At 49.4% G+C, this 14,844-nt stretch overlaps 1 protein-coding gene across 1 annotated transcript; it reads right to left on the bottom strand.

The window, feature by feature from the left end:
* Positions 1-3,262: 3,262 nt before the first annotated feature.
* On the bottom strand, positions 3,263-12,881 carry jade1 (jade family PHD finger 1). Its single transcript, XM_084482644.1, has 11 exons — positions 12,805-12,881; positions 11,115-11,179; positions 9,958-10,028; positions 9,500-9,657; positions 8,990-9,174; positions 8,362-8,573; positions 7,167-7,334; positions 6,584-6,700; positions 5,962-6,501; positions 5,405-5,516; positions 3,263-4,862 (listed from the first exon to the last, which is right to left on the bottom strand). The coding sequence occupies exons 1-11, from the start codon at positions 12,876-12,878 to the stop codon at positions 4,045-4,047; spliced, it is 2,520 nt and encodes an 839-aa protein (XP_084338770.1). The 5' UTR covers positions 12,879-12,881; the 3' UTR covers positions 3,263-4,044.
* Between the last annotated feature and the right edge of the window lie 1,963 nt (positions 12,882-14,844).

Below are 14,844 nucleotides of genomic sequence, written 5' to 3'. Positions count from 1 at the left end.
CGACGAGAACAGATTTTTTTTTTTTTTAACATAACAACAAAAATATGGTCACGTAAATAAAATATATAAACGAACAGAGCTTCGTCTCCACTTGACTTTATATTGATTAAGTCTAAAACGTTCTCATGGTGGTTGAGGCAGCTTGTGCTATTCTTCGTAAAACCGTACACGTGTAATTCTCGAGCAGCGTCGTAGGCTAATGCTACCGAAATTAGCGGTTTTCCCGAGCACCGTCTGAGACCTTCTGGTGGTTTTAAAGGCTCCATTTGCGGACGTACCTCATAGAAAATAGAAATTGTCTACTAGAAAAGCAAAGGGGTGAGGCCAGACACCTGAGATGCCCTGCCAAATGACATAACAGACCATATGACTTAACAACCTGAACGAACTGAATGAACGGATCAAACGAACGATTTGTGATAGTGAAGGGAACTGAAAGAACTGATTCCTGGAAAATAATTGTTTTGCCCATGCCTAACATACATACATACATGCCTACACATACCCATAAGGGTAAATACTTATATCCAGTACATTTCCACCATAAGATGGATAATATCCTAAATAATGATGATAACCATAATGACAATAACAATGTTCATCATCATCATCACCATTATCAACATTCTCATAGCAAATTGCAGATTGCTAATTGCACAACAGCCTTTGGAGTTTAGAAATGTGATTGGAAGTGTGTTCTGTGTGAACACCAAGAGAGGGAATTCAGGAAGAGTGTGTAAGATATAGAGAATTGTGTGTAGTGTTGTGTTGTGTTTGGAATGTGCATCTGAGCCTAAAGCAGAAAATGTGCTTGGAGTTCAGCAGAATTGGTCTGGCAGTTGTAATTGTGGGTTAAACGATGAGGTCACATGTTGCTTTCATCTCTAAGGAAAGTGTACAGGTCTGTTGTTGTTGATTCAATATGACAACATTTAAAAAAAGGTTTGCTGTGGGAGATTCTTTCAAGACGACTTTGAGATATACATCACAGTAATAAACTGTGATGAAAAATAACATTTTTGGTCATTCATATATGGTGGTATGGTATAGTATATATATATATTAAATTGTGGGTATATATTATAATATGTATATATATATATATATATATATATATATATATATAATATTGTGGATATATATTATGTCATATATATATTCGATTTTGGATGCATATCATAATATATATATTTATATATTTAAATATACATTGAAATAGTATTTTGTTATTTTGTAGTTCAGGGTGGTTTCCACTTCTAACAAGCAGCAGCAGAAGTTTCACACACTTGTGAAGGTCTGCCTGTTTACATGAACATGCTATAATTGAATTAGACCAACACAGCCATCCGGTGAAATGGGAATTAAGCACGAATATCACAAATATCTCCTCCTCCTCAAATCCTATCCTTCTCCACTGACTCCCATTAGTTGCTGTCCCGTGACTGGGACCAGGCTGAACTGAAGGCCACTGTTGATGTCCTCTGAAGAACCTCCTTATATTTGATATTAAGCAAAGTTATTATTGGAGCCTAGTGCTCATACTACTATATTTTATTATCTTGCTCCCAATATATTTGATGTGATTTTCTGGGGTTAGAACCAACAGACCTGCTGGACTGAATGTGTTCCCACGAGGTCGAGGTTATACGGAACCTTGTTGATTCGGTCTGCGTTAGGGACGCTGATGAGAACACTGATTAGGCGCGCTGGTGGAGGAGTCTGAGAGTTGAAAGATATGGAAGCAGATCAATGACACAGTGTTTTCAACTTTAAAAGCTATTAAAAATCCAATATCTTGTATCGAAAAAGGAAAACCACATTAAATTCATTACCTTGAAAACAAGGATTTCTGAATGTATTTGTTTGGAATTCACCTCTTTGAAAGGCACATCTTAGTTGAAGTATGGCATACACTAATTTTAATTAAAAAATCAAGGCCCATGCAAGTGAACGGAGCGTTCCACAGCATTGAGAAGAGCCGTGTAATAAATATTATATATTAATGAGGCTCGTCATATTCAAGTGGTCAAAACACTATTATATATGATAGTCATTATTATAAAATAAAATAAAAAATAAAAATAAAAAAGTCAGGCCTTTGCAATCGAGACTGAATTTAATCAAACCGACTGCTGTCATCGTGGCTGTAATGTTGTGTTATGAAAATATGTATAACTATACAATAACTGACATAAACCCCACAAGTCATGAATATCGCATTTGACCACTTCGATATGAGTCATGAATATTGTATTTTGACCACTTCGATAGGAGTCATAAATATCGTATTTTGTGCAAACCTAGTGGGTTTGCCTGATTGCTGATTAAAAGTGAACGACTCCACCTATTGGTCACTAGTCTCCCACCAGTACAAACCAGTGTGTGGTCACTAGTCTCCCACCAGTACAAACCAGTGTGTGGTCACTAGTCTCCCACCAGTATAAACCAGTGTGTGGTCACTAGTCTCCCACCAGTACAAACCATTATGTGGTCACTAGTCTCCCACCAGTACAAACCAGTGTGTGGTCACTAGTCTCCCACCAGTACAAACCAGTGTGTGGTCACTAGTCTCCCACCAGTATAAACCAGTGTGTGGTCACTAGTCTCCCACCAGTATAAACCATTATGTGGTCACTAGTCTCCCACCAGTATAAACCATTATGTGGTCACTAGTCTCCCACCAGTATAAACCAGTGTGTGGTCACTAGTCTCCCACCAGTATAAACCAGTGTGTGGTCACTAGTCTCCCACCAGTATAAACCATTATGTGGTCACTAGTCTCCCACCAGTATAAACCAGTGTGTGGTCACTAGTCTCCCACCAGTATAAACCAGTGTGTGGTCACTAGTCTCCCACCAGTATAAACCAGTGTGTGGTCACTAGTCTCCCACCAGTATAAACCAGTATGTGGTCACTAGTCTCCCACCAGTATAAACCAGTATGTGGTCACTAGTCTCCCACCAGTACAAACCAGTATGTGGTCACTAGTCTCCCACCAGTACAAACCATTATGTGGTCACTAGTCTCCCACCAGTATAAACCAGTATGTGGTCACTAGTCTCCCACCAGTACAAACCAGTATGTGGTCACTAGTCTCCCACCAGTACAAACCATTATGTGGTCATTAGTCTCCCACCAGTACAAACCAGTATGTGGTCACTAGTCTCCCACCAGTACAAACCAGTGTGTGGTCCAGTTGTTTGGAGGTTACGCTTAACGGTACTCAGAAACACATTTCAAACCACTCCATTGAACTGGAAAACTGCTGAATTTTATTCTTAAAGGGAAAACATTTAAAATTTTTGCATAAAAGTTCAGCAGCAGGTGAAGGTACAAAATTAATTTTCAGTGTAAAAATATCTGAACTCACAGACCTCTGATAGTGCAAACACATTAAAGTTTAAACGCAAAGATTAAACACAATAAAGCCCACATGTAAGACTAAACGCATTAGGCATTAAAGACTCAAAGCCTTAAAGACTTAAGGCCTTAAAGACTAAACACATTAAAGACTTAAGGCATTAAAGACTAAACGCATTAAAGACTTAAGGCATTAAAGACTTAACATGTTAAAGACTAAAACATGTTAAAGAATAATCGTTTTAAAGATTCAACGCGTTAGGTTATTGATAGGCACTAGTGGCAGGGCTAAGAGGCTCATGATTCAGCTTGTTTATCACAGCTGTGAATGGCGGACATGAAGAAGTCCTTCTTCTACACTAAACTGATGTCGGCATTCCAGAACAAACACCACTTCCCCCCCCACCCCCCCGGAGCAGACAGTAGCCAAACTAGCCGTTAGCTCCTGTAGCTTAGCATGTAGCTCCTTAACCAGCAGGCCCAGGACTTCATGGCATAGCTCGACATCTCCTTCAACTCGAAAAAAAAGAATGAAAATAAAATAAAGTAAAAATATTTCCCAAAATTTGTACATATCTTACAAATTAACATAAATATGAGCTGGGTTCTGTTGGAAAACATCTCATTGGACACGGCTAGAAGAGACAGACTCCGCCCCCCCCCCCCCCCCCCCCCCCCTCATCATCAAGACGCCAGCACGCCCTGCCGGATGACGTGGTTGCCGTAGCGACGGACCAGCGTGGCGTCCCTCCTCAGCTGGTGGGAGTGACACCGCTTTGGGCTCCTGGGCTCCGCCTCCCGGCCGTCGTCGACGGGCGGGGCCCCCCCCGGCGGCGGCGCGGCCCCCGAGCGGAGGCGGGGCCTGGGGAGGGGGAGGGGGAGGGGGGCGGGGGCGGCGGCCTCGGGGCCCGGGAGTTGTTCCTCCGAGGTGGGGGGTCTCTCCCCTCTCTTGGGGATCCTGAACTTGCCCCAGTTCTTCAGGTGGCTGCAGGCGGCGCCGGGGGGCGGGTGGAGCAGGCGGATGTCCACCAGGCGCACGCACACCGTCTTCTCCAGGCGGCGGGGGGCCGGCCCCCCCTCCAGGGCCCTCCTCCTCTTCCTCTCCCTCTCCTCCTGCTGCTGCTGCTGCTGCTGCTGCTGCTGCTCCTCGTCTCGCCTCCGCCTCGCCGTCGCCGCCGTCGCCGCCGCCTCCTCCTCCCCGCCTCCTCCTCCTCCCCCCTGCCGGGCCCCCTCTGGGACCGGGGAGGAGCCCCCCCGGGGCCCGGGGCCTCCTCTGCGGGGCCCCTCGGGGAGGGCCCCCTGGTGGTTCTGGTCGGGGGTGGGCTGTCTGGTGGTCCTGCTCCCGGACCCCCTGGGCCCGCTGGGGGGGGAGTCTGCGGAGCTCCTCCTCCTGCTCCTCCTGTCCTGTCCTGTCTTCAGCCTCCGGCCCTTGGACGAGGAGGAGGAGGTGGAGGAGGAGCCCTCCGAGAGGTTCTTGTCCGGGTCGGTGGGCGCAGGATGGGCTGAGGAGCACAAGAGGCAGCGGAGCATCAGACTGACTGTATTTAACACAGGTTAAACTGACTTAACATAGACTGTATTTAACACAGGTTAAACTGACTTAACATAGACTGTATTTAACACAGGTTAAACTAACCTAACATAGACTGTATTTAACACAGCTTAAACTGACTTAACATAGACTGTATTTAACACAGCTTAAACTAACCTAACACAGACTGTATTTAACACAGCTTAAACTAACCTAACACAGACTGTATTTAACACAGCTTAAACTAACCTAACACAGACTGTATTTAACACAGCTTAAACTAACCTAACACAGACTGTATTTAACACAGCTTAAACTAACCTAACACAGACTGTATTTAACACAGGTTAAACTAACCTAACACAGACTGTATTTAACACAGCTTAAACTAACCTAACACAGACTGTATTTAACACAGCTTAAACTAACCTAACACAGACTGTATTTAACACAGCTTAAACTAACCTAACACAGACTGTATTTAACACAGGTTAAACAGACTAACGGACTGACCACTGAGCTGCTCCAGCAGGAGGAGCTGCTTGTGGAACATCTGCTCCTGCAGCCGGCAGAGCGAGCGCTTCATCTTCTCCCTCCTGGTCACCATGTAGCTCAGGTTCCTCACCTGGGGGAGCAGAGGTCAGAGGTCACACAGGTCAGTCCGGGGGTCAGAGTGGGGGGGTCAGAAGGGGTCGGACCTAGGGCTGGGCGATTAATCGAATTTTGATCGCGATTTCGATTTCAGAGTGAAACGATCACCAAACTAATATCATCGAGTTGTAACGATTTAATTTAAATAAATAAATAAAAAATTAATAGAAATTGCAGAACAGCTGGATTCATATCTGGACTTTATTTTCTATTTGACCATTTTGTGTATATTTTTTAAGGGGAAATTTCAAAGTTCTCATTTACAAAGTGTTTTTTTTTTGGAGAGAAATTATGAATAAATGCATCATGTTTTCAAACTCAAAAATAATCGTTTGAATAATCGAGATTTCAATATTGACCAAAATAATCGTGATTATGATTTTTTTCCATAATCGAGCGAGCCCTAGTCGGAAACCTACCCTCTCCAGGTCCTGCCGGAGGTGGGTGAAGAGCTGGAGCCGCCGCAGCAGCACCTCCTGCTCGCGGCGCGCCAGGCTCTCCTCCTCCTCCTTCCTGGGCGTGAGCAGCGGCTGGTTGAAGTTGGCCTTGCGCTTCAGCTTCCAGTACTGGAACAGGAAGTCCACCAGCTCCGCCGACAGCCGCAGCCGCTCCGCCACCTCGTCCGCCGCCACGAACACCGGGAACTCCTCCTCCAGCTGCTGCAGCTTCAGCTGACGGAGGTTCCCCCTCGTCTTCTCCTCCCGCTCCTCCTCCTGCTCCTCCTCGCCGCCTCTCACCCGGCCCCGCCGCCGACTCCTCTTGTCGGCCACGCCCTCCTCCTGCTGCTGCTGCTGCTGCTGCTGCTCCCCCTCCCCCTCCTCCCCCTCCGGGCCCGAGTGTTTGGGGCAGAAGGACTTGAACTTGACCTCGTCCTCCTCGGTGAGGAAGGTGATCATCTTCAGCTTGGCCTTCAGGCCGCAGGTCACGTGGAACGCGATGCGGCAGTTCTTGGCCGAGCACTGAGGGGGGAGGAGACGCATGTTACACCATGCTAACATACTAGCTAGCATGTTAGCACTGTCCCAGCATGCCGTGCGGTACCTGTATGCAGGCGCCGGTCTTGTCCTGGCAGACGCAGCAGAGCAGAGCCCAGCGGCTGCTGGGGATGTGGGACACGTTGGTGATGGGCTCCATCTTCTCCGGGTTCCCGATGCTCACCTGCAACACGGTAACCCATGGTTACAGATCAAACCAACGCCATTGGTTACCGTCGCGCCAACCAACCAGGTTACCATGGCACCTACAACCAGGGTACCATGGCACCTACAACCAGGTTACCATGGCACCTACAACCAGGTTACCATGGCACCTACAACCAGGTTACCATGGCACCTACAACCAGGTTACCATGGCACCTACAACCAGGTTACCATGGCACCTACAACCAGGTTACCATGGCACCTACAACCAGGTTACCATGGCACCTACAACCAGGTTACCATGGCACCTACAACCAGGTTACCATGGCACCTACAGTACGGCTACCATAGTTACCAAGACAGCGACAACATGGTAACCACATGTTGTTTCCGAAAGGATTTCAGTGCACCTCATTATTTGGTGTTTATTTTTAATCCATATATTTTTATTCTGTAACGTTAACTGGACGGGGGTTCAGGTGTACCTCAGGGATCCAGAGGGCACAGCTGACGTGGGCCCACTTGGTCCCGCTGCGGGTGGGCTTCATGGCCCCGCCCCTCTGGGGACACAGCTGGCAGCGAGGAGCCAGACCCAGCGCACACGTCCGACACAGCCAGCTGCCCTCCGGAACCTTCTGGATCCCATAGCACGCCTGGGGACATAACACACACAGGTCATAACACACCACATGTATCTATACTCTCTCACCTCCTCCTCCCTATACTCTCTCATCTCCTACTCCTCCACCTCCTTCTCCTCCTCCAAGCTCTTTATATTCTCTCTCCTCCTCCTCCTCCTCCTCCCAGGTTCCTATACTCTCTGACCTTCTTGTCGACAAACTACCTCCTTGTAGCAATAATTCCATACTGACGGACCCAATGATTCAAAAGACCAAAGTGCAGTATTGACATTGTTTAAATCGGCGGCAGGCGTATTATTATTATTATACAAATGTTATGGATGAGGCCGGCCCGGCGGACTGACTGCCCATCAACCACAACCGGGACCACATTCCTGCTTCCCAACACCGACCCAGGATAAATCCTGATCGTTGCATCCCTTTGGTGCCCAATGAGGCAGTGAAGCCAGAAGAGACGGTTACCATGGTTTCAGAGCGGTGTGGTCCAATGAGAAGGCCCACCTCCACAGTGGAGCTCACTCATCACAGCCCAGTGTGGCGATCCCTGTGGACCGCAGGCGGTGAACCACAGGGTGCACGTGGGTGGGTAGGGCTGGGCGATTAATCGAATTTTGATCGCGATTTCGATTTCAGAGTGAAACGATCACCAAACGAATATAATAGAGTTGAAACGATTCAATAATAAAAAATAAAAAAATCTTTTTTTTTTAATAGAAATTGCAGAACAGCTGGATTCATATCTGGACATTATTTTCTATTTGACCATTCTGTGTATAAGTATAAGTATAAGTTCTCATTTACAAAAAGTGTTGTTTTTTTTGGAGAGAAATTATGAATAAATGCATTTATTTATTGTCAAACTCCAAAAAATAATCGTTTGAATAATCGAGATTTCAATATTGACCAAAAGAATAATCGTGATTATTATTATTATTTTTTTTTTTCCATAATCGAGCGGCCCCCTAATGTGTGTGGGTGTGTGCGGTGTGTATGGGAGGAGACCCCTCGGGACGGACGGACAGGCACCACCACCACCCACCTGATGCACGCAGATGTTGCACTTGTCGCAGAACACCATCTCGTTGTTGTCCTCCCCGTCGGGCGAGTGGCACACCTCGCACACCACGTCGTCGTCGTACTCGATGCCCAGGCCCTCCTCCGTCTGCATGGCGTGGCTCATGTTGTCGTGGCAATGGCGCTCAAACTCCTCCATCACCGTCTCCATGGTGATCTCGTCCAACAGGGGCAACCCTGGACACGGGGGGACGGAGACGGAGACGCACACACGCACGCACACGCACGCACGCACGCACACGCACACACACACACACACACACACACACACACACACACAACCATTACTAGCTGGTACCCCACTGGGACGAAGCTGATTCATTCTTCTGATTGGATGGGGCTACCCTGTGTGGGCGGGGCTATGTGGTGGGGGCGGGGCTGCCCTGTGTGGGCGGGGCTGCCCTGTGTGGGCGGGGCTATGTGGTGTGGGCGGGGCTACCCTGTGTGGGCGGGGCTGCCATGTGTGGGCGTGGCTACCCTGTGTGGGCGGGGCTACCCTGTGTGGCTGTGTGGGCAGTGCAGCCCTGTGTGGGCGGAGCTACCCTGTGTGGGGGAGGGACTATGTGGTGGGGGGGGGCGGAGCTGCGTCTCACCCATCTCCCGGAGCTCCTGGTTGACGGCGAGCAGCCAGGCCTGGTCGTCCTCGTTGAGGTCGTAGCGGCAGGCGGCGTCGGCCAGCGTCCTGATGTCCACGTAGCCCAGCGCCTCGGAGCCCGACGTGCGCACCAGCTTCTTAGGGCGCGTGTAGCTGGTCTCCCTGCTGGGCTCACACACCACCCTGCAGCGCACGCACGCACACACACACACACACACACACACACACACACACACACACACACACACACACACACACACACACACACACACACACACACACACACACACAAAACATTAAAGATACTTAGAGCGAAGAGGGGTCTCACCTAGTGGGAGAGGGGAGGAGGAGCCTCAACTAGTGGGGGAGGGGTCTCAGCTAGAGGAGGGGAGGGGTCTCAATTAGTGGGGGAGGGGTCTCAGCTAGTGGGGGAGGGGTCTCAGCCAGTGGGGGAGGGGTCTCAATTAGTGGGGGAGGGGTCTCACCTAGAGGAAGGGAGTTGTCTTACCTCGCCATGGGCTGGGGCAGAGAGTGGGGGGAGACGGGGACCTGGACCCCCTTCTCCCAGTCCTGCCTCCAGGGGTCGGCCAGAACATAGAAGTCCTCCGCACTCAGACACTGGGAGTCATGGACCTTCATGGCTGTGATCAGGTCCGTCCGGAACACCTGGAGACACACACAGAGTCTGAACACCTGGAGATACTGAACACCTGGAAACACACAGAGTCTGAACACCTGGAGACACACAGAGGCTGAACACCTGGAGACACACAGAGTCTGAACACCTGGAGATACTGAACACCTGGAGACACACAGAGTCTGAACACCTGGAGACACACAGAGTCTGAACACATAGAGACATAGTGTGATGGTGATGTAGTAGTGACGTAGGCACAGTGTGACGGTGATGTAGTAGTGACGTAGGCACAGTGTGATGGTGATGTAGTAGTGAGGTAGGGGCCCTACCTCAGAGGCTTTCAGGCCCGTACTCCGTCGGGCCATGGTCTGGGAATGCTGCGACCAGCAGGTGGAGTTACCTGAAGGGGAGGTGACAAAGCTCACACCTGGATACTGATTGCATGTGACTGGTTACTAAAGATCCACTGCCTGATGATCTATCCAGTCATAAACATACAAATCACACTTTCCAAATAGTTTAGTTCAGTAGACTACGATATTTTAATCAACACGTTATATATTTTATCATCATTTCCAAAACGATTCAATGGGTTAAAATAAATGTTTAATTTGGGGGGCCACAAACAAACGAGTCCACGTGTTTGTCCTGTGTTTGTGTTTAATGGCGCTGACATGCGTACAGAACAAGCCCAGGTGAAAGGTCCTAGTCATGAGCACGATGGTCCGCTAGAATAGAGCTGTGAATCTGTTATTGCTTCAGCACACCGGTTACCATGGACAGGCTCAGTGGGAGAATGGGAAGTTCCAATAAGTCAAAATAAATGCTTTTAGGATTACATCTGAGACTTTGACATGTTGCTCTGCGCTCAGAATTCAGACTCATCGCATGTTGACATGTTGTAGGTGGTGGTGAGGTGGAGGAGGTGGTGTGTTGACATGTTGTAGGGGGTGGTGAGGTGGAGGAGGAGGTGTGTTGACATGTTGTAGGTGGTGGTGAGGTGGAGGAGGAGGTGTGTTGACATGTTGTAGGGGGTGGTGAGGTGGAGGAGGAGGTGTGTTGACATGTTGTAGGTGGTGGTGAGGTGGAGGAGGAGGTGTGTTGACATGTTGTAGGTGGTGGTGAGGTGGAGGGGGTGTGTTGACATGTTGTAGGGGGTGGTGAGGTGGAGGAGGTGTGGTAGCAGCAGGAGGTGGTGGTGAGGTGGAGGAGGAGGTGTGGTAGCAGCAGGAGGTGGTGGTGAGGTGGAGGAGGTGGTGTGGTAGCAGCAGGAGGTGGTGGTGAGGTGGAGGAGGAGAGTGTTGACATGTTGTAGGGGATGGTGAGGTGGAGGAGGAGGTGTGTTGACATGTTGTAGGTGGTGGTGAGGTGGAGGAGGTGTGTTGACATGTTGTAGGTGGTGGTGAGGTGGAGGAGGAGGTGTGGTAGCAGCAGGAGGTGGTGGTGAGGTGGAGGAGGTGGTGTGGTAGACGGTGTGTTTACTTACTGCCATGGTCAGACTCGTCACTGCTGCTGAGACGCCTGACCCTCTTCATGGTCCTCAACGTAACCCTGGTAACAGAGAATACACCACGTAAACACAACGTAACGCTGGTAACAGAGAATACACCACCTAAACACAACGTAACCCTGGTAACAGAGAATACACCACGTAAACACAACGTAACCCTGGTAACAGAGAATACACCACGTAAACACAACGTAACCCTGGTAACAGAGAATACACCACGTAAACACAACGTAAACACAGCGTAACCCTGGTAACAGAGAATACACCACGTAAACACAACGTAAACACAGCGTAACCCTGGTAACAGAGAATACACCACGTATACACAGCGTAACCCTGGTAATAGAGAATACACCACGTAAACACAACGTAAACACAGCGTAACCCTGGTAACAGAGAATACACTGTGTAAACACAACGCTGGTAACAGAGAATACACAATGTAAACACTAATCCGTAATAAAAGAGAATAAACAAATCACACACAATGTATGGACAATTCTTCCAGATAATCGGTTGTATGTGTTTTCTTCTAACAGTGCTCTCAACCCGAGCACTGATCAAATAGAAGCTGCAAAGGATTTAATGAATGACATAACTGACAACATCTGTCAATAACCATAAAGGATTATTTATTTACATTTTGTTTATACTTTGCATTGGTACTATAAAGATGACCAGGGATCCACCCGACTACGTCACGCTGCCCCCTCGCTCTCCTCCCGTAGCCATGACAACGTGACGGTCGCCCGGGCCGGCAGTGAGAGGAGTGAGTGAGCGCGTCACGCTGACAATCCCGCCGTGCCACGAGCACGAGGTACTCCTCGAACCCCCGACCCCCAGGGAGGGCGGGGCCCAAGTTGTCAGTCAGACCGGAAGGAGGAGGAGGAGCTTAGGAGGCTATCCGTCGCAGCTAACCCACCCTTCCCATCGTTTTTTAGAGACACACTCAGTGCTAACCAGAAGCTAACCTAAAGTTAACCTGCACGTCACCACTCCGTATCAAAACCAGACCATTGCGGTTGTGTTGACGTGTCGCACAACATAAAAGACACTTCCGCCCTCCCTGCTCACATTATTTAAGACACGTCCGCCCTCCCTCGCTCGCTCGCTCTCTGGCCCCCAGCTGGTCCCGAGCGGTCCTCGGGGGGGGGAATATACGGCTCGCGCCCTGAAGAGCCCAGCCAGAGCTAACAGGTTATCAGGCTAGGCTAAGGGGGTTAGCTACAGGTGAAGCTACAGAGTTAGCGTCATGATGTTCTCATTTCCGTACCGTGACCACTACGTTATGAGATCTGGTCTGTGACTGATATATACATCTATATATAGATATATATAGAAGAAGAGGGTTCGGAGCCCGCTGCTTGTTAGCTCGCACCGTGTGTCCGTGTTGTAAACTCGCTGTTACGTAAAGCTGTGATGTAGCTTGTGATGCTAACGCAGCGGCGGGGGCACAGTGGCGCCATTTTACATGACGACGTCGCGTTTTTTCACCCGCGATCAAAATACAAACTGGGTTAAGAGAAACCGCCTGAAATGAAAACGGCACTGAAAACAAACATTGAACATTTATGCACAACATCAACAAGATATTAAACGGTATCGAGTTCCCCCCCCCCCCCCCACCGCGGAGAGAGCTGACGATAATAAAGTGGACAGTACGTACAAGAAGCACGTCAGGTCGGAGCAGGACGGAGGAGTTTGAAATTTTCTGGCGACCGTTCGACCCGCAGTCCACATACACACACCAACACATGACGTCACGGGGGCAGGCCCGCAGTGACCACCCCCGACCGCTAGGGGGCGGGGGCAGTGACGAGCCCACGACCGCTAGGGGGCGGGGCGGGCACCGTAGTGACGACCCCCGACCGCTAGGGGGCGGGGCGGGCACCGTAGTGACGACCCCCGACCGCTAGGGGGGCGGGGGCCCGTAGCGACGACCACCGACCGCTAGGGGGCACATTGGAAACTTTGACTGTCTATGATCAGAAATGGCTCTTACATAATTCAAATACATTTATTACAAACAAATAATTGATCGTGAACGTTTATAAAATACACATTTTCTTCCAATTGGTATTCAAATAAAGAACATAATAGACATGACCCAACTCGCTCAATCACTGAGCTGATGACCAGCTCCTTTTATGGCATGCAAGCTGTCCACACATACCAGTGATTTATTTAAAGAGACAGGCCTCCAATACAACCGCTGGAACAACAAGCCTGTAAAAAACGTCAAGTTATCTACGACATATCAATTTATAGGGAGAGGGAGAGACATTCAGAAAGAAAGACAGACAGAGTGTGTGTGTGTGTGAGAGAGAGAGAGAGAGAGAGAGAGAGAGATATGATATGGCTGGGACAGTTGGAATCAGTGGAGTCTCAGCTTTCATATTTTATACATAAATCACTGTGCACCATACATCGCCCCAAGTAGAGACCAGAAACGCTCAAGAACAAACTGAAATGTTTTCTACAATTGAAAGTGTGATCCCATCAAAGACGGGGTAGGTCAGATGTGATCGAATAAAGACCGAGCAGAGGAACCAGGGAAGAGTGAGGTTCTGTTCCGCGCCCTCCCACTCTCTGCCCCCACCCTCCCCTCCCCGTGTTTTCTCCCTCGGCTTCCAGGGCTCGGAACCAACACATTACAAGCCGTGGTTCCTCCCAAAGTTCTTGGATCTTCTAGTCCCTGGAACGGCGAAGATTAAGGCCCCCGTCCCAATTCTCCCCCTTCCCCCTAAATTTGAGCCCCAACCCTAGATTTTTGCACGTTCCCGGAAAGGGGGTAGGGTGTCCCAATACTTAGGGGGGAGCAAGGGGGGAGTGCTGTTTTTTCCCCTTAAAATCAACCCTTGAATAGCAAGTCAGCTCGGGAGCTGACTTGCAGCTAAGGGCACTCAAAGCGAGTGTTCTTGTTAAGGGGAGAGAAATGGGACTAAGTATATTATCCCTCCCGCCCGCCCGCCCGCCCGCCCGCCTGGCCGGCCTAGCGACCCCGAGTTTAAAAAATGTCAACTCGGGGACAAAAGTGCCCCAAAAGTCAGTGCCTCCGTGTGTAGTCGACAGCAGACTGCGAGGTCTTCGGTCTGACCAGGTTCTGATGTAGCAGGGGTGGCCCAGTGGAGTCACAGTGCATAAGAACCATTAAAAAAACTGTCCGGGGAAGACCGGTCTGGTCTGGTGAGGACCGATCTGTTGTGGTCTGGTCTGGTCTAGTATCTCAGGAATGAACCCCGGCCGCCGGCTGAATGCCAATCGGCCAAAAGGGAGCGTTTCAGTGGGTGTGGCTTTGACCAGGGAATTTGCTTGCAACTTTTGGCTGGTAGGTTGGTTCTGGTTCTGGGCAATCCTCCCCCTCTCTCCCCTAAACCCAGTGACTGAAAGTCCCGCCCTCTCTCCCCTAAACCCAGTAACTGAAAGTCCCGCCCTCTCTCCCCTAAACCCAGTAACTGAAAGTCCCGCCCTCTCTCCTCTAAACCCAGTAACTAAAAGTCCCGCCCTCTCTCCTCTAAACCATGTAACTAAAAGTCCCGCCCTCTCTCCTCTAAACCCAGTAACTAAAAGTCCCGCCCTCTCTCCTCTAAACCATGTAACTAAAAGTCCCGCCCTCTCTCCTCTAAACCATGGAACTAAAAGTCCCGTCCTCTCTCCCCTAAACCATGGAACTAAAAGTCCCGCCCTCTCTCCCCTAAACCATGGA

This window comes from Micromesistius poutassou (genome assembly GCF_964030765.1).
Source record: "Micromesistius poutassou genome assembly, chromosome: 17".
NCBI lineage: Eukaryota > Metazoa > Chordata > Actinopteri > Gadiformes > Gadidae > Micromesistius > Micromesistius poutassou.
This window is presented reverse-complemented; position numbering and strand designations above follow the sequence as displayed.

What these genes read in the sequence shown, in the direction of transcription:
- jade1 (XM_084482644.1), bottom strand. Translation starts at nt 12,878, where the DNA reads ATGTGGACTGCGGGTCGAACGGTCGCCAGAAAATTTCAAACTCCTCCG. An exon ending in TGACGAGTCTGACCATGGCA is followed by an intron (nt 10,029 to 11,114) that starts GTAAGTAAACAC and finishes CCTCCCCTTCAG; the next exon opens with GTAACTCCACCTGCTGGTCG. An exon ending in GCAACATCTGCGTGCATCAG is followed by an intron (nt 7,335 to 8,361) that starts GTGGGTGGTGGT and finishes TTATGTCCCCAG; the next exon opens with GCGTGCTATGGGATCCAGAA.